The sequence below is a fragment of the Oncorhynchus nerka genome, linkage group LG18, assembly GCF_034236695.1.
Source record: "Oncorhynchus nerka isolate Pitt River linkage group LG18, Oner_Uvic_2.0, whole genome shotgun sequence".
NCBI classification, from domain to species: Eukaryota; Metazoa; Chordata; class Actinopteri; order Salmoniformes; family Salmonidae; genus Oncorhynchus; species Oncorhynchus nerka.
This window is the reverse complement of record NC_088413.1, coordinates 65,196,582-65,222,959: the sequence shown is the minus strand read 5'-3', so window position 1 is coordinate 65,222,959 and position 26,378 is coordinate 65,196,582. Positions and strand designations below refer to the sequence as shown.

The following is a 26,378-nucleotide window of genomic DNA, read 5'->3' as shown; positions in this document are numbered from 1 at the left end:
ACAAACAGAATGTCAGCAACATTGTGGGCGCATTCCTCTGCCCAGGCATTGCCGACGCATGCCAGATCTTACACAACGCCTGGATAGGTATTTTACGTATCAGCAAACCAAATTATGTAATTCAAATCTGGTGCCCTACGGCACAGAACCATTGGTTGATGCATGCAGGAGAACGCAACCTGTGCATGAATGGAGACTATACACATGTAGATTTAGGGTGACTACAAATGTCTAAACTGGTCTTTGTCCCAAGGGCCAGAAATGTTTCCTATGTTCTGAACAGCAACAATAGCCTGTTGCTAGGGCTTAGTTCTCCTGGTCAGGTCTGATGAGCAAGAAAAATCACCTAGCCCTAAGCCTATTACATGCTGAAGAATATCTCCCTTCCAAAACATCGTTCAGACGTCGTACGTGTACCTTGACTTGATTAGTGAAGTAAATTGTCGCCAAGTTAGTTTAGTCAAACGGTGTATGTTCCAACCTCATTGAAAATGGATTGTGAAGACTACATTGTACAGTAATTGGTGAGCTATCAAGTTAGTCCAAATGTCATGTCAACAAGCCAACAATTGGGTCAGATTTGGCATACGTCTCACGTCATTTGGAAGGACGCCAAGTGTGATGCTACTCCTAATTAATCATGCCATCATATGAAACAACTAACAGTAACTCAGTGGCATTATCACACTTACTCATGGAAGGTGGATCATTCTAACAGCCTCTTCATTTAAAATAAGTAATTAGGGTGTAATGTCTTACTGTATATCAATCAGGTGGACAATAAAAATAAAAGCAAAATATATCAAAAACATTTTAATACGCAGACACTAATTGATTTCCATTCATATCCACTCCTAATTAACAGCTTCACGTGTGCGTTACATTTTTTTTTAATAAATGAAAAAGAGAAAAGAAAAAGTTATTATTTTTTAAAGTTCTACGCACTAGGCTGCATTCAAAATAAACCCTGCACCACATCCATTTACCCATAACATGGCATGTAATTAACTAGGAAGTCAGGGCACCAAGGAAAATATTCAGATTACAAAACTATCATTTCCTAAAATAACTTTTCAGATATTTTATATCTGATCAAATAGTCTTCTGATTAATGAATTATTTACTTTACCTCACGTTAGTCTCATTCCAAATGTCGTAAATTGTTGGTTATCTGCACGAACCCAGTCTTCACTATGAGTCATCCATACATCAATTATCTTAAATAATTTATTTATTACTAACTAAGTAATTCACAGAAATGCATAAACAAAGTCAATATGGTTACAAGAAATGATAAGGGAATGTGCCCTAGTGGGCTAAACCAGCATCGCGGCTTGGTGGACAAAACGGGGAGTCAGCTGAGAAGTCACCACAGAGTTGATCATTATAACAATTGAAATGCTAATCCTTTGCACATGAACGCTCACTCATTCGGGAACAATTGCAATCAATATATATATATATATATATATATATATATATATATATATATAGACGCTCAGTGTGTCATCTTGATCGCTGGTGAAAAGTTTTTCTTTTGTAGAATTGTCCGTCTCTCTCCCTCTCTCGTGGTTAGAGTGGATTGTTCAGTGACATTCATTCATTCGTTATAGAACGGATGTTTCAGCGGTTGTCGTTCTTGGCATTAAATGATACCGAATTCCTAGCTGCAGACTAGTAATTAATATCAAAGACTTGTTCTTATTCTGTTGGTATCGATAGTCAGTTTAACCACGTGGTATGGTTAAAAGATTCAGCAATGGTCTACAACCTTTGTACCCTCGTAATGGAGGAAAACATGGTCTGGTGATAATTTCTCAAAGTTGGGTTTTATTTGGAATTGCAGAAAAGGGCTGTCCCAGGATGCCTGACCCTAACTGGGCTCAGGGGAAGTCCTCAGATTTAGTTAAACTCAAGAGTTTTCTTCATTAAACAGTCCAAAATCACATCACACAATTTTACAAACAGTATCATACTCACTCATCTTATACAACAATTAGATGTAAAACCTAATATCTGAGGCTATTATATAAACAGCGTTATGGCAATGTGGCCACACCGTCTCCCATGAGCTTCCCCAAAATGTAACAAATGGACCAGTTCGTAGCTGGATTCTTCACCAATCTTTTATACCTTGTCCGGAACATAAAATTTGTTCGGACCTCAACTTCTGTGAAGTGGAAGAAAGTCCTTCGTTCTCTATGAAAATTCACTCCGTCTCTTATACTGTGGCCATGAGGCAGGGTCTTCTCAGGAATTTACGACCTCTCTCTGACCACAGCAGCCTTGTTGAAGGAGGCAGGGAGAGGGGGATGAGCTTGCTGTACCCAAAGAGGGCAACGTCATGACAGGTAGCACCTTTAAGAACATTTGTATGCAGTGGTCTTATCAAACAGTTGTGGTTGTGGGCACACAATGTATGATTCAGATACATTTTCCATCAGTAGTATTGTTTAAAACCTTGAACATCTAGGAAAGTCTAAGCTGTGTTGTTGGTTGGTTCAACTAGGAAGGTTGTGTTGTTGGTTGGCCTGTCTTCCGGTCTCTGCAGGGGCAGGATGTCTGTGATCCAGTACTGAAATAAGGACACAACTGCAGTGGCCTCACCTGGAAAGACGAGACACACGTTACATTAGTTTGTTTGCAATTAGGAACAGTGAGTGGATTAACAGTTATTTAATGAGATCATTACTGCCATTCCATAGTGATGAGGACAACTAATTATCCTGGTCTAGGTCTAGTACTGTACCTGTCTGACATTTTTTACCTCGCCTTGACCCAGTCTGTAATCCCAACATGTTTCAAGCTGACCACCATTGTCCCTGTTCCCAAGAGCGCCAAGTTAACCTGCCTAAATGACTATCACCCTGTAGTACTCACATCTGTAATTTTGAAGTGCTGGTCATGACAAGATCCCAGACCCACTCAATTTGCATACCACCCCAACGGGTCCACAAATGACACAATCTCATTGCATTTCACACTGCCATCTCCCACCTGGACAAGACGAGAAATAACAACGTGAGAATGCTGTTCATTGACTACAGCTCAGCGTTCAACACCATAGTCCCCCATAAGCTCATCACCAAGCGCGAGACTGAACATCTCCCTCTGCAACTGGATCCTGGACTTCCTAACAGGCCAGCCCGAGGTTGCGAGAGTAGGCAACAACACCTCCGCCACACTGACCTTCAACACGGGAGCCCCTCAGGGGTGTTTGCTTAGTCCCCTCCTGTAATCCCCGTTCACCCAAGACTGCGTGGCCATGCATGACTCCAACACCATCAAGTTAGCTGACGGTGGTAGGCCTGATCACCTACGTTGAGGAGACAGCCTACAGGGTGGATGTCAGACAGTTGGCAGTGTGGTGACAGGAGAACAACCTCTCCCTCAATGTCAGTAAGACAAAGGAGCTGATCGAAGACTATAGGTGAGAGCACTTCCCCATTCACATCAGCAGGGGTGTAGTGGAGCAGGTCGAGAGCTTCAAGTTCCTTCGCAAAGTGCGGTCGAGGGTGGTGCGGACGGCCCTGCACATCACTGGGGCGGAGCTCCCTGCCACCGAGGACATCTGAGGCAGTGTTAGAGGAAGGCCTGAAAAAAAATTGCAGAAGACTTCAGCCAACCAAGACTGTTCATTTTGCTACTGTCCATCAAACAGTACCGGAGCACCGGCTCTCAAACCAACAGGCTCGGAGACGGCTCCTATGCCCAAGCCATAAGACTGCTAAATAGTTATCTAAATGGTTACACAGACTATGCACACTCAAGACTATATCCATTGAGTAGGCACCGTTAGAAGAGCCTCAATTTGCAGAGGCATGAAATCTACAAGGTGTCAAAAGCATTCCACAGGGATGCGGGCCCATTTTGACTCCACTGTTGTGTCATGCTGGCTGGGTGGTGGACCATTCTTGATACACACGGGAAACTGCTGAGTGTGAAAAACCCAGCAGCGTCGCAATTCTTGACACAAACCGGTGCGCCTGGCACCTACTGCCATACCCGTTTAAAGGAAATTAGATATTTTGTCCTCACCCTTTCAGGCTCTGAATGACACATACACAATCCAGGTCTCAAGGCTTAAAAATCCTTCTTTAAACTGGCCTCCTCCCTTTCACCTACACGGATTGAAGTGGATTTAACAAGTGACATCAATAAGGGATCATAGCTTTCACCTGGACAGTCTGTCACGGACAGAGCAGGTGCTTTTAATGTTTTGTATACTCAGTGTATACACACAAAACCCACACAGAAAAGATTAGGCATGGGTCCTCAGATCCTCAAAAAGTTAAACAGCTGCACCATCGCTGGTTGCATCACTTCCTGGGGCCATGCTTCCTGCCATCCAGGACCTCTATACCAGACGTTGTCAGAGGAAAGCCCAAAAAATGACCAAAGACTCCAGTCACCCTAGTCACAGACTAGCGGTACCGGAGCGCCGAAGTCTTGGTAAAAAAGGCTTCTTACCAGCTTCTACCCCCAAGCAATAAGACTCCTGTTAATCAAATGGCTAAACGGACTATTTGCATTGCCCCGCCCTTCTACATTGCTGCTACTCTGTTATCTATGTGTAGGTTACTTTCTCTCCCTACATGTACATATTACCTGGACTAACCTGTGCCCCCGCACATTGGCTCCGTACCAGTACCCCCTGTATGCAGCCCTGCTACTGTTATTTTATTGTTGCTCCTTAAATTGTTTTCCATTTTTCTTTTACTTCAGTTAATTTTTGTAAATACTTGAACACTTGTTTTTTATTAACTGCATAGTTGGTTAAGGGCTTGTAAGTAAGCATTTCACGGTAAGGTACCTGTTGTAGTCGGCGCATGTGACAGACATTTTTTGATTTGACACACTTTCACACTAAGAATATCCTGCCGCTACTCTGTTCTTTATTCTGATGCCTAGTCACTTTATCCTGCCTTCATGTACATATATACATACCCCTGCACATTGATCTGGTACTGGTACACCCTGTATACATCTCCACAGTGATCTGGTACTGGTACTCCCTGTATACATCTCCACGGTGTTCTGGTACTGGTACACCCTGTATACATCTCCACAGTGTTCTGGTACTGGTACTCCCTGTATACATCTCCACAGTGTTCTGGTACTGGTACTCCCTGTATACATCTCCACAGTGTTCTGGTACTGGTACTCCCTGTATATAGCTCCACATTGATCTGGTACTGGTACTCCCTGTATATAGCTCCACATTGATCTGGTACTCCCTGTAAATATCGCCACAGTGATCTGGTACTGGTACGCCCTTCCATGCCATCACTTGGAGGGGTGCGTCACTTGAGTGGGTTGAGTCACTGACGTGATCTACCTGTCCGGATTGGCGCGCCCCCCTTGGGTTGTGCCATGGCGGAGATCTTTGTGGGCTACACTCGGCCTAGGATGGTACCGTCTCAGGATGGTAAGTTGATGGTTGAAGATATCCCTCTAGTGGTGTGGGGGCTGTGCTTTGGCTTAGTGGGTGTGGTTATATCCTGCCTGTTCGGCCCTGTCCGTGGTTATCATCGGATCGGGCCACAGTGTCTCCTGACCCCTTCTGTCTCAGCCTCCAGTATTTATGCTGCAGTAGTTTGTGTCGGGGGGCTAGGGTCAGTCTGTCCTATCTGGAGTATTTCTCCTGTCTTATCCGGTGTCCTGTGTGAATTTAAGTATACTCTCTCTAATTCTCTCTCTCTGAGGACCTGAGCCCTAGGACCATGCCTCAGGACTACCTGGCCTGATGACTACTTGCTGTCCCCAGTCCACCTGGCCGTGCTGCTGCTCCAGTTTCAACTGTACTGCCTGCAGCTATGGAACCCTAACCTGTTCACCAGGTGTGCTACCTGTCCCAGACCTGCTTTTTTCAACTCTCTAGAGACAGTAGGAGCGGTAGAGATACTCTGAATGATCGGCTATGAAAAGCCAACTGACATTTACTCCGAGGTGCTGACGTGTTGCACCCTCGACAACCACTGATTATTATTTGACAATGCTGGTTATTTATGAACATTTGAACATCTTGGCCATGTTGTCATAATCTCCACCCGGCACAGCCAGAAGAGGACTGGCCATCCCACATAGCCTGGTTCCTCTCTAGGTTTCTTCCTAGGTTCTGGCCTTTCTATGGAGTTTTTCCTAGCCACCATGCTTCTACAACTGCATTGCTTGCTGTATGGGGTTTTAGGCTGGGTTTCTATACAGCACTTTATGACATCAGCTGATGTAAGGGCTTTATAAATAAATGTGATAAATAGCTCCACATTGATCTGGTACTCCCCGTATATAGCTTAATTCTAGTGTATTTTTCCCTTGTGTTACAATTTGTATAATTATTTTTTAACTCATCATTGGGAAGGGCTCGTTCGTAAGGAAGCACTTCAAGTCTAAACCTGTTTTGTTCTGCGCATGTGACAAAAAGTTTGATTTGATTCCCGTCACCTACAGTACCTCACTGCTAACAGCTGCCCTTTCCCCCTGGGCTGGGTCTTTTATATAACCGTGCTGTTAAGAGTCCAAATTAAAAAGGGGAAGTGCATGAAAGTCATCAAATAAAACTGGAAACAGGCAAGCAGCAGACGTCATCGCCGACAGAGGTGTTGGGTAGAACAGTGAAATGTAAGCTGTGGGATATGCTTTAGCACTGCCCTGGTGGTCAATTGATTACTCCTCTCTCTGAGCTGAAGAGAAGCTCCAGGGAACTGTGGAAAAGACTTGACCTTTCCACAGAACAGGCTAAACCAACAGCACAGCAGGCTTACTGGGCTCAAGCATGGCTGGACAGAAACAGCTGGCTTTATTCCACTGGTGGCCAATTCCATTTGTTTAGCTATATAAATATCCTTAAAAACAGTAAAAGTTCATTTACCCCATTGTTTTACATTCCGTTTAATGGACATTTACCTTTAGCAAAAGAAAACAGGTGTGAATAGATTAGTTAACAGACTGGATGGCTATTAGACTACTTTATTTGCTCTCTAAAAAGGCCCAGTGCGGTCAAAAATGTGATTTATATACATTTCCACAATACGAGGTTGGAATAATACTGGGAAAATTATAAATGTCCTTTTAGTGAATGCGCTGTTTAAGAACACCTAAAATTTCAGCCTTTTTTTGTTGGATGGAGTTTTGGCCAGCGTGAGGACATCACCAGGCAGTAAATTAGTTAATAGATCAATAACAAAAGAGTTCCAAACCGCTCTGCCATTAACAGCTAGTTTTCAGATTACCCCTCCCACTCAGACCACTCCCAGACAGTCCGAGAAAAATTATTGCGTGAACAAAGTTATTTCTGACACTCAATTCATAACCATCACAGTAAGGTACATAATTGTTACCCAGAAATGATTTGATATTGAGATAAAAACGGCAGCATTGGACCTTTAATGACTAATTACATTTTGGGGGAATCCACAAAGCTTGTCCACATCTGAGGAGCAGGTGGAGGGACCAGCAGGAATAAGCTGTGTGGTTTTAGTTTATAGTCTATACTAGGGTTCCCAAACTGGTGGCGTTATTTGACCACCCAAGTGTTACATTTTTATTGTTGGACAGAAGTCTAAAAACACCAGGAAATCAGCTCCAAGTGACTTTCATTTTGGAAATCTGTTCCCAAGTATTCACACACAAACACGTGATCATATACAAAAGTAAGCAAGTTGAAATTATTATGTTCTAGTCAAATATATCTTCTTGCAGTCAATTTGCAGTCTACAAATTATGTTTTGATCCCCCGACCATCAACCCAAGAAAAAAAAAGAAAAGAAATCAGCCTGCATCTGAATTTAGTTGATGATCCCTGGTCTATATAGAGTCCACTGTGGGAACTGATCACAGGTCTGGACTGGAGTTTGTTTTCCTCTTCAGCGTTGCCTTGGCAGAGAGTTGAGCATCACTATGACCACCTGCTCAGCCGTGCCCTGAATCCCCTGGACAGGACAGTCGTATAATATACTGCAGTAGTATACTCTGCACGAGGGCCAACCAGGTCACCACTGATCTTATCAGTTAGATTTGAACTGGCCCAAAACACACACACACGCACACACACACGAGACCATGACATTCACAATTTCCAGACCTGTACAAAGTCTGCTCTCCTGGCAGCTCTTGAGTAAAACACCCGGTGGCAGGAGATACTGGGGACTGTTTGGATAGGGGAGAGCATGCATGTATAGGTAAGGCATGCTAGTATGGCCAGACGAGGGCAGGTATGATTAGGCGACTGGTAGTATGGACTAGAGGTCGACCGATTGATTTTTCAACGCCGATACCGATTATTGGAGGCTAATAAAAAAAGAAGCCGATACCGATTAAATTGGCCGATTTTTATTTATTTATATAATGACAATACAACAATACTGAATGAACACTTATTTTTAACTTAATATAATACGTAAATAAAATCCATTTAGTCTCAAATAATGAAACACGCTCAATTTGGTTTTAATAATGCAAAAACACAGTGATGCAATACATGCCATGTAAAAAAGCTAACGTTTAAGTTCTTTGCTCAGAACATGAGAACATATGGAAGCTGGTGGTCCTCAATATTCCCAAATTTTAGGTTGTAGTTATTATAGGAATTATGACGCGTTGACTATTTCTCTCTATACCATTGGTATTTCATATACCCTTGACCATTGGATGTTCTTAAAGGCACTATAGTATTTCCAGCCTAATCTCGGGAGTTGAAAGGCTTGAAGTCATAAACAGAGCTGTGCATCAAGCATTGCTAAGAGCTGCGGCAAACGCAGTAAAGTGCTGTTTGAATGAATGCTTATGAGCCTGGTGCTGCCTACCACCGCTCAGTCAGACTGCTCTATCAAATCATAGACTTAAATATAATAAATACACAAATACGAGCCTTTGGTCATTAATATGGTCAAATCTGGAAAATATAATTTCGAAAAGAAAACGCTTATTCTTTCAGTGAAATACGGAACCGTTCGCAACAAGCCAGACAGCCCAAACTGCTGCATATACCCTGACTCTGCTTGCACAGAACGCAAGAGAAGTGACAGTTTCCCTAGTTAATATTGCCCGCGAACATGAATTTGCTGTGTATTTATTTTAAGAAAGGCATTGATGTTTATGGTTAGGTATATTTGCGCAACAATTGTGTTTTTCCCCCGCAAATGCGCTTTTGTTAAATCGTCACCCGTTTGACGTTGGCGGTGATTCGATGATAAATGAACAGGCACCGCATTGATTATATGCAATGCAGGACAAGCTAGTTAACCTGGTAATATCAACCATGTGTAGTTAACTAGTGATTATGTGAAGATTGATGTTTTTTTTACAAGATAAGTTTAATGCTAGCTAGCAACTTACCGTGGCTCCTTGCAGCCAAAGTCATTTTATTGCTGCACTCGCGTAACAGGTGGTCAGCCTGCTACGCAGTCTCCTCGTGGATTGCAATGTAATCAGCATCCAAAAAGGCCAATTACCGATTGTTATGAAAACTTGAAATCAACCCTAATTAAATCAGCCATATGGTCAACCTCTAGTATGGACAGGTGAGCTCAGACAAGAATAGTTAAGGCAAAACCAGATAAGACTACTCACTAGGAGACATGGTAGAGCTGTTCTGGAGCTCTTGCAGAGCCTTGGCAAGCCTCTCCGTGTCCTGTTGCTGCACCAGGGACTTGAGGCTGTGGAGTTGGGCCAAAACAGGAGGGGGGAATGTTCCATTGGACAGGCTGGTCAGAAGGCCCTCCACTACCCCTGAGGACACATGGAGCCTGCCTGCAGGCAATGAGCCTGGAGAGTGTGAGGAAAGAAGAGATGCTCTTACTCCACCAACCTTTCAAATATCCATTACTGAATGGGAATGTGCTAAGCAGGATGTGGGCAATTCAGTCATATGACAACAGCAAAATGTCTAATACCTTAACAATCGTCAGGTCTATGTTGAGACTGAGGTGCATAATAAAGGACAGGAGAATTTGTTCCGAAGGCAAGTCAGGGGGGGATTATGCCAGACCAGACAACAGAGCCTGTACATTAGGAAGTAACCTAAACACCTCATGAGGAAGTAACCTAAACACCTCATGAGGAAGTAACCTAAACACCTCATGAGGAAGTAACCTAAACACCTCAGACCTTAAAACCATTTTTGGGCTGTGCTCTACACACTGCTCCTCAAATTATTTATTTTTCTGCCAATATGAAGGCTATAAAATAAACTATGCTTCAGCACTTGAAGGAAGAAAAAAAAAATATTTAAAAAAAAACCTATATAGTGCACTACATTTGGCCAGCTCTTAGGAAGACTGAGCCAGACTAACCCCGTTCCTGGAGACTACTGACCTGTAGGTTTCCAGTCCCCAACCCAATCTATCACACCTGATTGTAATAATTAGTAGGTTGATCATCTGAACCATGTTAGTTACAACTGGGGTTGGAGACTAAACCTACAGGAGGATAAATCTCCAGGAACAGGGTTGGAGAGCTCTGGCCTAGGCTGTGTGTGACCGTATCTGGGTTGATTAGCAGCCCTGGTATGATACTCACGATCAGACACGTAGATCTCCTGTGTGGTCCTTAGGAAGTCCATCACTTCAGCTGCTCTTCTCTGCCTCATCTCTTCATCCTCCTCCTCCCCATTCCCCTTTCTCTGGTAGGTGAACTCCAGAGCTGCAGCGCGGGGCATCAGACCCAGAGAGAGGAGCTTTTCTTTGTGGCGTTTCTTCTTTAGTTTCCTCCTCTTGTTCTTGCTGAGCTGCTCTCCTTTCTCCTCCGTGGGGGTCGGAGCCATGGTTGGATCCCCAGGGTTGGAGTCTGTAGCCTGTCCCGTGACTGTTCCTCCTCCTGGAGCTGTTTTTCCCTTTCTCTTTCTTCTTCTTCTCAGTCGTTGTCTTTCTCCTTCTCCTTCAGACTCATGAGTGTTCTCATCTGAAGGGAACAAGAAAAAGTGAGAGCTTGTTAACTTCACAAGCTAGTCTAATCTAGCTGTGGTGCTGCGCTATGGTAAGTCAGTCCCTGTGATCCATATTCATAACTAATATCCATTTCATAGCACTTGGAATCAGCCACCTTCAAACACCATGCCTATCCCATCTTTGACATAAGACTGTTTATTTGGTAGCAGATAGTTTATTCAGCCAGCATATTCAGCCAAGCAGCACCGCTTGGATTGATGCACAAGGATGGATGGCTCTCGGGGGCTCAGAGAGCACTGAAGTCAAAAGCTGACTGCATCACCTTCCCCTGTGGGAAAGCTGGCCCCCTGTCCACACACAGAGTGTGGTGGCTGTTCCCCAGGGTAACTGGTGGGTGGAGAGGCTGTCTGGGATTTAGCAACCCAACCACAGTCTATACACTCCAGTACCCCCTACTGCAGAGCATGCATGCGCACACACACCACTCTCTTTCTCTAGACTTTAAGCAATGTCAAGAGCTTTTTGGTCTTAAAGAGAAACTGCCACCATATGGCCAGCTGTGCAGAGAGCGAGTGAGAATCTTTTAAAAAAAGGTTCTGTTATGTATCAATTTTCAGCTGTGAAAGATAAAAATTGGAAACATCACAAATAAACAACCGGTGATGATTATTCACAGCATTTCCATAAAATGAATCATAATAAGCATGTAGGAAGTGATTTTCTGTTGGTGGCAATAAGTGAATGCTGCAACAGATGTGGGGCAAAGCAGACATGGCTTGATAAAAGGTGCATAATGCAGCAAATGTGATTCAGCAAGGTCCAGCTCAATAAATAGTCTCTCAAAGACACAGGATGTCCTGAAGGAGGATGGACATGCGCACACAGTCCATTTTATCATGACTTGGACTGTTCAACAGGTAAACTGCAGTCAAAGGAATGCGAGTCAGTGTTTCCTCTAGTGGTCAGGTAGTCTGATGGTTAGGGATCAAACCAGAGCCATTTTCTGTTTACCATCAAATGTCGTTAGAGGGATGCACTCGTATCCCGACATCAAAAAGCTCTGTAGCAGGATGGCTAATGCTGGTATCAGGACCTTGACAAATTGAAGAATGAGTGATAACCATGAAAACACGCAAGACTGATGGCTTTAGCCATGTTCAACAACTATTCTTATTCTGGATTGATCTAGCTCCATTTACCTTGCCTCACTAACTTACTAGGTAATAAATCCTGAGACCACTGCACCACTCGGGAAGCTAAGGCACTGCATCGCAGTGCTAGCTGTGCCACTAAGAGATTCTGGGTTCGAGTCCAGATTCTTTCATAGCCGGCCACAACTGGGAGACCCATGGTGTGGCGCACAATTGGCCCAGCGTCGTGCAGGTTAGGGGAGGATTTGGCCTGCAGGGATGTCCTTGTCCCATCGTGCACTAGTGACTCCTGTGGCAGGCTGAGCACAGTGTACGCTGACACGGTCGCCAGGTGTTTCCTCCGACACATTGGTGCGGCTGGCTTCAGGGTTAAGTGGGCATTGTGTCAAGAACAGTGCGGCTTGGTTAGGTTGTGTTTCGGAGGACGCACTGCTCTCAACCGTGGCCTCTCGAGTCCGTATGGGAGTTGCAGCGATTAGACAAGACTGTCATTACCAATTGGATACCACAAAATTGGGGAGAAAAACGGGGTAAAAAAAATATATCCTCTGATGACATCTGTGATAACCATCTGATTACTTGTTTGTTAACTTGCACGTAAACAAAGAGGTTTCTGATGACGGACTACGCACATAACTTTAATGACATGGCCGGGAAATGGGTCTAGGGCTGTCTCCAACAACAAAATATCTTGGTGGACTGAGTCTTTTTTTAAACGTGTATATTTCCATATAGGACACACCCTATGTGTTTGAATAAAATCCACTATATGCACTGAGCTTGACTGATGCTTCACAAGAACTGTTTGACTAAAAAATTAAGACACAAATGACTCAAGGAGCCCGATGGCCATGCTGTGTTAAAAACAAAATGACAGGGAACGCCTGTGTGACTGGTGAATGTGGTCTTACTCTTCTCCCTGCTGCAGCGAAAAAGGCACCAGAGCACCGCAGGTGTTTTTTCGCACTGTCCGTGCTGAAGCTGCAACATATCAGCTATTTTGTTTCTTACTTGATTCACTGACAAAAGTAGTTATCGAAATCCCTGATTTGTTTAGGAAAAACATGACCTATTTCCTCAATCCTTGCTCTCTTTACGTGAAACATGTAAGCATCTCATGCACGTGACCAATAGGGCCTGATCTATAGCCTATCAATCACATCAATAAATTGATTATATCAAACACCGAACTTGACAGCAAAACGTATGCAGAGGTGGTGAAAAATAAACTCTAACCTGGAGAATGTTTACAAGTTGCTCAGAACAGAAAGTCAGATGTGTGGAAGACATTTGACTTAGTTGTGGAAACTATTGGAGATCAAGAAAAAGGAGGCTATAGGAAAACACGTTGTGAATAGTGTTACAATTACAATATTTTTTCTGACCATTTGGAACAAAATGTAAACACTAAATAAATGAAGTACCAGTGTCTTTGTTCTAATGAAATATATACACCCCCCCCCACAATTATTCTCTGCAGATCCTCTCAAGCCCTGTCAGGTTGGATGGGGAGCATTGCTGCACATCTATTTTCAGGTCTCTCCAGAGATGTTTGATAGAGTTCAAGTCCGTGCTCTGGCTGGGCCAATCAAGGACATTGAGACTTGTCCCGAGGCCACTGCTGCGTTGTCTTGGCTGTGTGCTTAGGGTCATTGTCCTGTTGGAACTCTGGAGCAGGTTTTCAGAAGCCATCACACTTCACAGTAGTGATGGTGCCAGGTTTCCTCCAGACATAATACTTGGCATTCAGCTCAGTCTTCAATCTTGGTTTCATCATGGTCTGAGAGTCTTTAGGTGCCTTTTGGCAAACTCCAAGTGGGCTGTTATATGCCTCTTACTAAAGTTTTATTGGTCACATACATGTGTTTGGCAGATGTTATTGCGGGTGTAGTGAAATGCTTGTCTCTAGCTCCAACAGCGCAGTAATATCGAACAAGATGGTTGTCCTTCTAGAAGGTTCTCCCACCTCCACAGAGGAACTCTGGAGCTCTGTCAGAGTGACCATCGGGTTCTTGGTCACTCCCCATGACCTAGGCCATTCTCCAATTGCCCAGTTTGGCCAGGCAGCCAGCTCTAGGAAGAGTCCTGGTGGTTCCAAACTTCTTCCATTTAAGAATGTTGCATAATTTGTGGTACCCTTCCCCAGATCTGTGCCTTGACACAATCCTGTCTCGGAGCTCTACGGACAATTCCTTCGAGCTCATGGCTTGGTTTCTGCTCTGACATGTACTGTCAACTGTGGGACCATAGACAGGTGTCGTCTGCCTTTCCAAATCATGTCCAATCAATTGAACTTACCACAGGTGGACTCCAAGTTGTAGAAACATCAAGGATGATCAATGGAAACAGGATTTACACCTAAGCTCACTTGAGTCTCATAGCAATGGGACTGTTACATTTGTAAATAAAAACCTTATGTTTAGTTGTAATAAGTTATCAAACATTTCTAAAATAATTTTGATGTGTGTGTAGATTGATGATTTGAAATTGTATTTAATACATTTTAGAAATTGGCTGTAATGTAACAAAATGTGGATAAAGTCAAGAGGTCCACACACAACCAGCCAAAAGTTTGGACACACCTACTCTTTTTTTTTTTTTTTTATTTTTTTTTTTACAATTTTCTACATTGTAGCATAACGAAGACATCAAAACTATGAAACACATATGGAATCATGTAGTAAGCAAAAAAAAGTGAATCAAATCAAAATAGATTCTTCAAAGTAGCCACTCTTTGCCTTGACAGCTTTGCACACTCTTGGCATTCTCTCAACCAGCTTCACGAGGTAGTCACCTGGAAAGCAATTCAATGAACAGGTGTGCCTTAATTTACAGATTTTTTTTCCCTTTTAATGCGTTTGAGACAATCAGTTGTGGTATATAGAAGAAAGCCCTATTTAGCAAAAGACCAAGTCCATATTATGGCAAGAACAGCTCAAATAAGCAAAGAGAAACGACAGTCCATCATTACTTTAAGACATGAAGGTCAGTCAATCCGGAAAATGTTAAGAACTTTGAAAGTTTCTTCAAGTGCAGATGCAAAAACCATCAAGCACTAAGATGAAAATTCCTCTCATGAGGACCCCCACAGGAAAGGAAGCCCCAGAGTTACCTCTGCAGCAGTGGATAGTTTCATTACAGTTAACTGCCCCTCAGATTGCAGCTCAAATAAATGCTTCAGAGTTCAGGTAACAAAAACATCAACAGTTACGAGGAGACTGTGAATCAGGCCTTCATGGTCAAATTGCTGCAAATAAACCAATAAGCAGAGACTTGCGTCGGCCAAGAAACACAAGCAATGGACATTAGACTGGTGGAAATCTGTCCTTGGTGGTCTGATTAGCCCAAATGAGATGTTTGGTTCCAACCTCCATGTCTTTGTGAGACCCAGAGTAGGTAAATGGATGATCTCTGCATGTGTGGTTCCCACCATGAAGCAGGTATGAAGGGTGCTTTGCTGGTGACACAGTCAGTAATTTAATTAGGATTCAAGGTACACTTAACTAGCATGGCTACCAGAACATTCTGCAGTGATACGCCATCACATCTGGTTTGCGCTTAGTGGGACTATAATTTGTTTTTCCAATAGGACAATGACCCAACACACCTCCAGGCTATGTAAGGGCTATTGACCAAGGAGATGGAGTGCTGCATCAGACGACCTGGCCTCCACAACCACCCGATCATCAACCCAATTGTGGGAACTCCTTCAAGACAGTTGGAAAAGCATTCCTTGTGAAGCTGGTTGAGAGAATGCCAAGAGTATGCAAAGCTGTCAAGGCAAAGGGTGGCTACATTGAAGCAACCAAAATAGGCCGACTTGTTTAACACTTTTTTTTGTTACTGCATGATTCCATATGTGTTATTTCATAGATTTGATGTCGTCACTATTATTCTACAATGTAGTAAAAATAAACAAAAACCCTTGAATGAGTAGGTGTCCAAACTGTTGACTGCATGCAAACTACCGTTCAAAAGTATGGGGTCACTTCGAAATTCCCTTGTTTTTTTTAAAGAAAAGCACATTTTGTCCATTAAAAATAACATCAAATTGATCAGAAATACAGTGCAGACATTGTTAATGTTGTAAATTACTATTGTAGCCAGACTTAATGGAATATCTACATAGGCGTACAGAGGCCCATTATCAGCAACCATCACTCCTGTGTTCCAATTGCACGTTGTGTTAGCTAATCCAAGTATCATTTTAAAAAGGCTAATTGATCATGAGAAAAAGCTTTTGCAATTATGGTAGCACAGCTGAAATTAAAGAAGCAATAAAACTGGCCTTCTTTAGACTAGTTCAGTATCAGCATGTGGGTTCGATTACAGGCTCAAAATGGCTAGAAACAAAAACCTTTCTGCTGAAACTCGTCAGTCTAGTCTTATTCAGAGAAATTAAGGTTATTCCATGCGAGAAATTGCCAAGAAACTGAAGATCTCGTACAACGCTATGTACTACTCCCTTCACAGAACAGAACAAACGGGCTCTAACCAGATTAGAAAGAGTGGTAGGCCCCGGTGCACAACTAAGCAAGACGACAAGGACATTAGTGTGTCTAGTTTGAGAACCAGACGCCTCACAAGTCCTCAACTGGCAGCTTCATTAAATAGTACCTGCAAAACACCAGTCTCAACATCAACAGGGATGAGGTGATTCCAGGATGCTGGCCTTCTAAGCAGAGTTCCTCTGTCCAGTGTCTGTGTTCTTTTGCCCAGCTTAATCTTTTCTTTTTATTGGCCAGTCTGATATGGCTTTTTCTTTGCAACTCTGCCTAGAAGGCCAGCATCCCGAAGTCACCTATACAACTCAGCAAAAAAGGAAAAATGTCCTCACTGTCAACTACATTTATTTTCAGCAAACTTAACATGTGTAAATACTTGTATGAACATAACAAGATTCAACAACTGAGACAAACAGGTCCCAGACGTGCTCAATGGGATTGAGATCCGGGCTCTTCGCTGGCCATGGCAGAACACGTAAATTCCTGTCTTGCAGGAAATCACACACAGAACAAGCAGTATGGCTGGTGGCATTGTCATGCTGGTGGGTCATGTCAGGATGAGCCTGCAGGAAGGGTACCACATGAGGGAGAAGGATGTCTTCCCTGTAACGCACAGGGTTGAGTTTGCCTGCAATGACGATAAACGTGAATCCGACCATCACCCCTGGTGAGACAAAACCACGACGTCGGTGAAGAGCACTTTTTGCCACTCCTGTCTGGTCCAGCGATGGTGGGTTTGTGCCCATAGGCGACATTGTTGCAGGTGATGTCTGGTGAAGACCTGCCTTTACAACAGGCCTACAAGCCCTCAGTCCAGCCTCTCTCAGCCTATTGCGGACAGTCTGAACACTGTTGGAGGGATTGTGCGTTCCTGGGGCAACTCGGGCAGTTGTTGTTGCCATCCTGTACCTGTCCCGCAAGTGTGATGTTTGGATGTACCGATCCTGTGCAGGTGTTACACGTGGTCTGCCACTCCGAGGACGATCAACTGTCCGTTCTATCTCCCTGTAGCGCTGTCTTAGACGCCTCACAGTACGGACATTGCAATTTATTGCCCTGGCCACATCCGCAGTTCTCATGCCTCCTTGCAGCATGCCTTAGGCACATTCACACAGATGAGCAGGGACCCTGGGCATATTTCTTATGGTGTTTTTCAGAGTCAGTAGAAAGGCCTCTTTGGTGTCCCCTAAGTTGTCATAACTGTGACCTTAATTGCCTACCGTCTAAGCTGTTAGTGTCTTAATGACCATTCCACAGGTGCATGTTCATTAATTGTTTATGGTTCACTGAACAAGCATGGGACACAGTGTTTAAACCATTTACAATGAAGATCTGTGAAGTTTTGGATTTTTCGAATGATCTTGTAAAGACAGGGTCCTGAAAAAGGGACCTCTTTTTTTTGCTGAGTGTATACACACACCCCCGCCCACCCAAGTATACAAAACAATAACACCTTTCCATGACTCACACTGACCAGGTGAAAGCTATGATCCCTATTTGACGTCACTTCAATCAGTGTAGATGACAGGGAGGAGACAGGTTAAAATAGGCAATTTAGACATGGATTGCGTATGTGTGCCATTCGGAGGGTAAATGGGCAAGACAAAATATTTTATTTCCTTTGAACGGGGTATCATAGTAGGTACCAGGGTTTTCCGTGTGCATCTAGAATAGTCCACCACCCAAAGGACATCCAGCCAACTTGGCACAACTGTGGGACGCATTAGAGTCAAAATGGGCCAGCATCCCAGTTGGAACGTTTTCAACACTTTGTAGAGTCCATGCCCTGACAAATTGAGGCTGTTCTGAGGGCAAAAGGGGGAGGGGGGTGTAACTCAATATTAGGAAGGTGTTCCTAATGTTTGGTATACTCCGTGTATATAGCCTTTACATATAAAGACTTTAAATAAGTTACATGCATTCGTGGACTGCGTTTTATTTACCGTTTAGGCTAATTACTCAAAGCTCACTTTGTTATTCAATTCTAAAACAAAAATGTTTGATTGCATTTCAAAGCATGAATGACTCATATGCTGTGTGATGACGAACAAATGACAGAACAGCCTCACTGATTGATACAGTGAATCCAGAAAGGATTCGCACCCGTCGACGCTCACATTTAAAACGGATTACATTTAGATTGTCTCTGGCCTACACACACACACACACACACACACACACACAGAATGTCAAATTGGAATATGTTCTTCAAATTCATTCAAAATTAAAAGCTGAAATGTCAAATATTCAACCCTTTTGTTATGGCAAGCCTAAATACACTGATTAGAAAATGTTTGCTTAACAAGTCACATAACTTATATGAACTCTGTATGCAATAGTGTTATGACTACCTCATCTCTGTGCCCCACACAACTATATTTGAGGTCCCTCAGTTTAGCAGTGAATTTCAAACACAAAGACCAGGGAGGTTTCCAATGCCTCACTAAGAGAGGCACCCATTGGTAGATGGGTAAAAATTTAAAAAGCAGAAATTAAATATCCCTTTGAGCATGGTGAAGTTACTAATTTCACTTGGATAGTGTATCAATACACCCAGTCACTACAAAGACACAGGCGTCCTTCCTAACTCAATTGTCGGAGAGGAAGGAAATCGCTCAGGGATTTCACTATGAAGCCAATGGTGACTTTTAAAACAGTTACATAGTTTAAATGGCTGTGATAGGAGACAACTGAAGATGGATCAACAACATTGTACTTACTACACAATACTAACCTAATTGACAGAACAAAAAGGAGGAAGTCTGTACATTAAAAAAATATTCTAAAACATGCATCCTCTGTTTGCAACAAGACAAAGTAATACTGCAAAAAAATGTGGCTAAGCAATTCACTTTTTGTCCTGAAAATAAGTTATATGAGGAGTAAATCCAACACAACACATTAGTACCACACTCCATATTTTCAAGCATAGTGGTAGCGTCATCATGTTATGGGTATGCTTGTAATCGTTAAGGATTAAGGACTGGGGAGTTCAGGATAAAAAATAAACATAATGGAGCTACACATCTCCCAGGGTCTGCTTTCCACCAGACACTGAAAGATGAATTCACCTTACAAAAGGACAATAACCTAAAATACAAGGCTAAATCTACACTGGACTTAATATAATTCATAAATAAAATCAATTTAGCCTCAAGTAAATCATGAAACATGTTCAATTTGGTTTAAATAATGCAAAAACAAAGTGTTGGAGAAGAAAGTAAAAGTGCAATATGTGCTATGCAAGAAAGCTAACGTTTCAGTTCCTTGCTCAGAACATATGAAAGCTGGTGGTTCCTTTTACACGAGTCTTCAATATTCCCAGGTAAGACGTTTTAGGTTGTAGTTATTATAGGACTATTTCCCTCTATACCATTTGTATTTCATTAATCTTTGACTATTAGATGTTCTTATAGGCACTTTAGTATTGCCAGTGTAACAGTATAGCTTCCGTCCCTCTCCTCGCTCCTCCCTGGGCTCGAACCAGCAACACAACGACAACAGCCACCATCGAAGCAGCAAGGGAAACAGCCACCCCAAGGCTCAGAGCGAGTGACGTTTGAAAAGCTACTAGCGCGCGCTAACTAGCTAGCCATTTCACTTCGGTTACACCAGCCTCATCTAGGGAGTTGATAGGCTTGAAGTCATAAACAGTACAATGCTTGACGCACAACGAAGAGCTGCTGGCAAAACACACAAAAGTGCTGTTTGAGTGAATGTTTACGCGCCTGCTTCTGCCTACCACCGCTCAGTCAGATACTTGTATGCTCAATCAGATTATATGCAACGCAGGACACGCTAGATAATATCATCAACCATGTGTAGTTAACTAGTGATTATGATTGATTATTTTTTACAAGATAAATGTAATGCTAGCAAGCAACTTATCTTGGCTTACTGCATTCGCGTAACAGGCAGCCTCCTTGTGGAGTGCAACGAGAGAGAGAGGCAGGTCATTATTGCAATGGACTAGTTAACTGTAGGGTTGCAAGATTGGATCCCCCGAGCTGACAAGGTGAAAATCTGTCGTTCTGCCCCTGAACGATGCAGTTAACCCACCGTTCCTAAGCAGTCATTGAAAATAAGAATGTGTTCTTAACTGACTTGCCTAGTTAAATAAATCCGATTGTTATGAGAACCTGAAATCGGCCCTAATTAATCGGCCATTCCAATTAAAATCGGTCGACCTCTAATTGTTAGTTTTGACTTGAATTTTTTTCTCGTCTTCTCACGCCGCTGCTGTCCCCGCATTGTTTTCAACACCAATATGCTGGTTAACTTGGCTATTATGCACATAGCAACATGATCTAGGAAAAGGTGACAATTCAACAACAAAATGCTGGTTAACTTTGCTATTATGTCCATAGAAACATAGGGAAAGGAGCCATTTCAACGACACACAGATGTTTCAGTACCACGGACAGTGACTGCTATCCAACGCGAGAAAGCATACACACACACTAGTGTTGCCCCATTATTTTTTGCATAATATAACCATAAACAATTTCAGTATACCACGTCTAGTGATGGACTGTGCCTTCAATGGATTAGTCTACTGAGACAGGCGTGAATAAGACAGGTGTCTTGTGCACCATGGAAAAGAATATCAATTTGCGACTCTGTGACTAAAGAAATCTTGGTCGACTAACAGCCTATTGACCAAACAATCGACTAAATGGGGTCAGCCCTACGCGAGTCTATAGTAATGTTGGCAGGAGGGATCATCCACTGTCTCTCTGAGTACATCAAAGCCACTGCTAAGATACCAGTCTTGGCTAGTTTGGTCACTTACTTCACACTTTCTAATAAACACAAGGCCTTGGGAGGGGGTTGAAGGAATTTGAAACAAATTCCTTGTGACATGAACACAGGCCCAAAACTACTCACACAATAGCTGGAAAAGACAGCATAGTTAACTCTATTACACTATCTTCTTAATAGAGGCCATCAATTGGTTCTCTAACGCAATTCGATAGACAACAGAAATGTTGTGCAACATGAGCTTTCACAAAGTGTTTGATTCGATTTGTGATCACATTTGCATTGGTGTCAGAGTGATTAGTGGGACAATAGAGTGCTGAGTACCGGGCAGTTAGCAGGTTTGGTAGGCCTACTAATGACCATCAGCAGCATCAGAGCTTGGAGAAGCCTAATTACCACGACTAAATGGTCATGTCAGATTTTCCCATCAGTTGGCCTTTTAAAATAATCAATATTTATGATGACTTCATTTGTTTCTTAGGCCTAGATGGTAATTAGGGCAGAACTGCTTCATGTGTACAGACCTAGCAGCTGATCTACATGAAAGCATTTTAAGACATTATTCAAGGTAGACACCTTGCCCAGCTAAATGTTAAAGGACTTGTAACCAAAAAATAAAAACATTTATGACTATGAGGTTGTCATGGTGTACTTTGCTTGCTCCATGATAACAGATACCTCCTGCAAGCGTAGCACAGAGCCACAAACATTTGCTCACACAGACCATTTCAGGACTGCAGAAAGAAGCTAAAAACCACTCCCCTATTCCACCTGTACTGCTACAAGACTAGGTCTAATGGCTAACTTGTACTACTTCTAAAATAAGCTAAATGTGTTTAGAAAGCCTTTTTTACATCAGCAGATGTCACAAAGTGCATATACACGAACCCAGCTATCTGATGACCAAGTATGTAAGTGAAAGCACTAATAGGCTTAATTGCTGACTAGTCCATTATAACAGGCAAATATAGCTGCATTGAGTATACTTAGAAGTCATAAATTGGTGAGTTTCTAGAAAAACATACATTGTCTTCCAATTAATGAGACATTTTCTGCAGGTAAAATGGAAATACCGGTACAACCTACTCAGTGTACACGAATGAAGGTGTTGCCCAAGGCATTTCTCTACTGTCAACTATTAATATAATCAGTTTCTGTCAGGTAGCCTAAACCCATTTACCTCTCTGGCAGGCAGATGCTGACTGAATGAAATGGACTGGGTTAGTAGTGTGGCTATCCGGTCAGGACGGCTTAGAGCAGGTTGTTCAGCCAGCTGTTTGATGCCAGGGAAACATTCACTAAAACAAATGGAATGTGCTGCATTACATCTTAATGTTGAGCTGTGAGGGGAACGGCACCTCAGTACCTCCAGGCTCTGATCAGGCCCTACACCCAAACAAGGGCACTGCGTTCATCCACCTCTGGCCTGCTCGCCTCCCTACCACTGAGGAAGTACAGTTCCCGCGCAGCCCAGTCAAAACTGTTCGCTGCTCGGGCCCCCAATGGTGGAACAAACTCCCTCACGACGTCAGGACAGCGGAGTCAATCACCACCTTCCGGAGACACCTGAAACCCCACCTCTTTCAGGAATACCTAGGATAGGATAAAGTAATCCTTCTCACCCCCCCCCCCCTTAAAAGATTTAGATGCACTATTGTAAAGTGGCTGTTCCACTGGATGTCTTAAGGTGAACGCACCAATTTGTAAGTCGCTCTGGATAAGAGCGTCTGCTAAATGACTTAAATGTAAATGTTGCAATATGTAACTTTTGGATGATACTAAAAAATTCTTATGGAAATGTGAGTTATAGATCTTTCATTCTCATTGAAAGAAAGTCAGAGGTAGATATGTTCTATATGCACTATTTTTATGCTTCCCGTTCATACGTTTAGTTTTTGCATCTTTTACTTTTGTACAACAGCTGAAAATACAATATTTTTGGTTATTTCAGAGGTTTAGATGGTACAATGATTTGCTACACATTGCTTGTCACATAACCTTCTGCATATTGCACCTTTAAGTTTACTGATCATATAACACAAAATCATCAGTTCTGTTGTGAATCAATGTCAACTGTGTGTGAGCCTAAAATGGTTTCAATGAGTGCTCACATAAGCCATATACCTTTAGATAATCACCACGTATCTGTAATAGTAACATTTGACCTTGAAAAAACATAGCATCAAATGTGAATGACAGTGGGTGGTCTGATCCATTTGGCACAGATTGCATTCAGATGGGATTTGATCACCGGTACACTCAACACAACCATCTCACATTTATCAACTAAGTTCTTGGATAAAAATATTTGTTCCCGCTTTAATCTCCCCACAACTGGACTGGAAAAGACAATAAAGGAGAGTGATAGTAACACTGAGCTGGACAGAGGAACTGAGGAGAGCCCCTTCTAGTAAATCCCGCTTTATGGCACATCTCTGTCACCACAGTCCATAAATGTAAGATTATAGCCCTCTTACCAGCTGGGTCTTGCACAGTATTTATGTATGCTGGCTGAGAGAGCGTGACAGATCCCTCTGCACCTGTTTTGTATTCTGCAGGGGGAGCTATGACTGTGTACATTCGTCTGCCTGGCTGGGTCGAGGATGGTATTATCCCTCCATCTCCTGAGACACAGAGCAAATGAGAAAGAAAGAACATTAGCTATACTGTAAGTGCTTGGCGATTGGTTTGGAGGTGATTGTATTGTAGGCTATATAATTTCCGGACTGTGACACAAACTTATTTGGAAGTAATAAAAAGTGTGTGATGTCTCACTTCGCTTAGGTCCGGGGAGAATATTTCTAATTCAATTGAGCATAACTCAGTTAATGAAATATGTTACTCTACTTACCAGTGATAGTGCACTCCTCTAGGCCTATTTTCTGTTTCACAGAGGACTTGTCGAGAACAAACTCGGGGGGTGAAGAGCTGGGTTCTTTCTCAAGCTTGGGAGGTAAGGGGTACAGCCTCTGAAGAACTTTAGACTGGAATACTGAAACGTAGTTGACATTCTTAACTTTAATTCCACATTGCTGCCAATGTCAAGTACAAGCCATCTAGGGTATAAATACATGTTTTGCTAATTACGCAATTTCAATTGAAATTTAATCACAACTAGTAGTTGGTAGATCAAAGTAAAATTCACAGAAAGCATAAATACTTTATTAATATCAGAAGCCTACAAAATCTAAACGGAAAACAAGTTGACCGATCAATCCCGCGTGTTTTTGTGATACCTTCGCTGATGTAACGTTATACATCAGCGAAAGTATCACAAAAACACGCGGGATTGATCGGTCAACTTGGCGTTTGTTAACTCTCAATGAGTTGCGCGACAGTAGCCTGCCTGGCTAGCGAGACAGGTAAACTAGTTATAAATACAGACTAGTAAAAACTAGATACATCTGGCGTTTAATGTTTCAGCAACGACAAGACGTAAAATGGTACTTACCTTCTTTCCTATGTGCCATATCACTATATTTAACTCGAATGTAACATTAGATAAAACACGCTTGTGAAAAATGCTAACGGTAATGTTACCAGCTAGCTAGTTAGCATTGCTAGCTACTGGCACCCTGCTGGTTGATGTTTTGCAGCTTTGTTATGAACTTTTGTAACGACACCCCATCATTTGCAACATTGCGTTGACAAATCATGCTCCGTTACGACTGAAATAATTTCGCTAAATATCATTATGTGCACAGCCGCGACATAAAACATCCAAACGAGCTGCAGCGCAGACCTCAATCATCCACACATGAGGAAGGAACCAAAGATTATCCATATTGACCAGATACTCAAGTGGCCGTTCTAACAATGTGAAATGTCTTCAACAATGGAAGGCAGTCGAGAGGAGGCAAGGTCAGGTGGGACCATTCTAGCCAATGAGAGGGCAGATAAGCGTGCGAACCACAGGCACAACTCCGATATAACATGTTTTTTTCTCAGAGTTTCCGGAATGACAAGTGTCCTACTTATATCAGTACACTCTTAACAACCTAACCATTACGAAACTTGTATTCGATCAAATAAGCCTCACGTAGCAAATAAGCCATTACATTTTTTGATTACCAAATTTGAAACACTCGTTGATCTCCATACAAAATCTGCTTGGTGAGCGAAAAAAAAACGAAAAAACGCCACCTGCTGGAGGATACAGATTTTGGGCCCAGTCATACCTCTTGCTTCGCTTCTTCCTCTCTGAAGGAACTGCCTGCATGACACGGTGGCTGTCTGTAGCCTGACCAACAGCTCCCCCTCAGGTCGCATCCAGTAACATCAACTACATCGACATGCGCAAACTAAGCCAGCTGTGAAGAAGGGTTTGACAGCAGCGCATGGACACCGCGATGTGAATATCAAATAGCTCAGCATCAGGACCAGAGTGAGCCTAGTTTGGAATGCGCGCACCCTCTAAACTTCGCCGGGAACGTCAGTATGTGAACAGGATTTGAGGAGGAGGAATTAACTAGAATGTCAGTTCTGAAGAAGGTAATTGTTTTTTATCATAATGTACCTCTCATGTCATAGTTATAGTATATTAGAAAAGTCTAAGTGTGTTGGGTTAGCAATGTTGGCAGCTCATGGATTTGCGTGTTAAGCATACCCATAGATTAAGTCAGTTGGGAAATGGGTGGGACTCAGCATCTTACCTCGAATTTGCTGTATGACTGATCAGTCTAATTTCACATCCATTGTTGAGGAATTTAGATAGATGATTTTGTTAGGAAAGATAATGTACTACTTTTTGAATTATTAGCAATTACTCATTTTCCCCTGAATCATTCCTAGAAATAAACTAATTTGAATGATGTTGCATTGTAGTGCAGGTGTCAATTTGTTCACCAACACCACTGTTCTCTCTGGTTGCTGCTGCATGTGAACAACTTTGTCCTGGATTAGGATAGTGAGAGATGGGAACTTTCCAGGCAGAAAAAAAGCCCTTTTTGTGAGGCATCAAACTCTGAAATGCATGCCAGGCCGATCTCTTACACTTACAGTGCATCACGATCACACACACTCCTGTGAGCAGCCACCAGCCATGCAATGTGCTGCTGCTATCTGTCTGTGTAGAC

General features: G+C 42.7%; 1 protein-coding gene across 2 annotated transcripts; it reads right to left on the bottom strand.

Moving 5' to 3' along the window:
• Positions 1-1,810: 1,810 nt before the first annotated feature.
• Positions 1,811-25,110, bottom strand: LOC115146342 (glutamate-rich protein 1). 2 transcript variants are annotated; one of them, XM_029688367.2, is made up of 6 exons: positions 24,755-25,106; positions 24,155-24,295; positions 23,781-23,927; positions 10,519-10,899; positions 9,571-9,765; positions 1,811-2,607 (listed from the first exon to the last, which is right to left on the bottom strand). In XM_029688367.2, the coding sequence occupies exons 1-6, from the start codon at positions 24,771-24,773 to the stop codon at positions 2,480-2,482; spliced, it is 1,011 nt and encodes a 336-aa protein (XP_029544227.1). In that variant the 5' UTR covers positions 24,774-25,106; the 3' UTR covers positions 1,811-2,479. The 2 variants fall into 2 exon arrangements, with proteins under 2 accessions (XP_029544227.1, XP_029544226.1); XM_029688366.2 differs by lacking the exon at positions 1,811-2,607 and adding an exon at positions 3,287-3,594 and having other exon boundaries at positions 24,755-25,110.
• Positions 25,111-26,378: the final 1,268 nt, after the last annotated feature.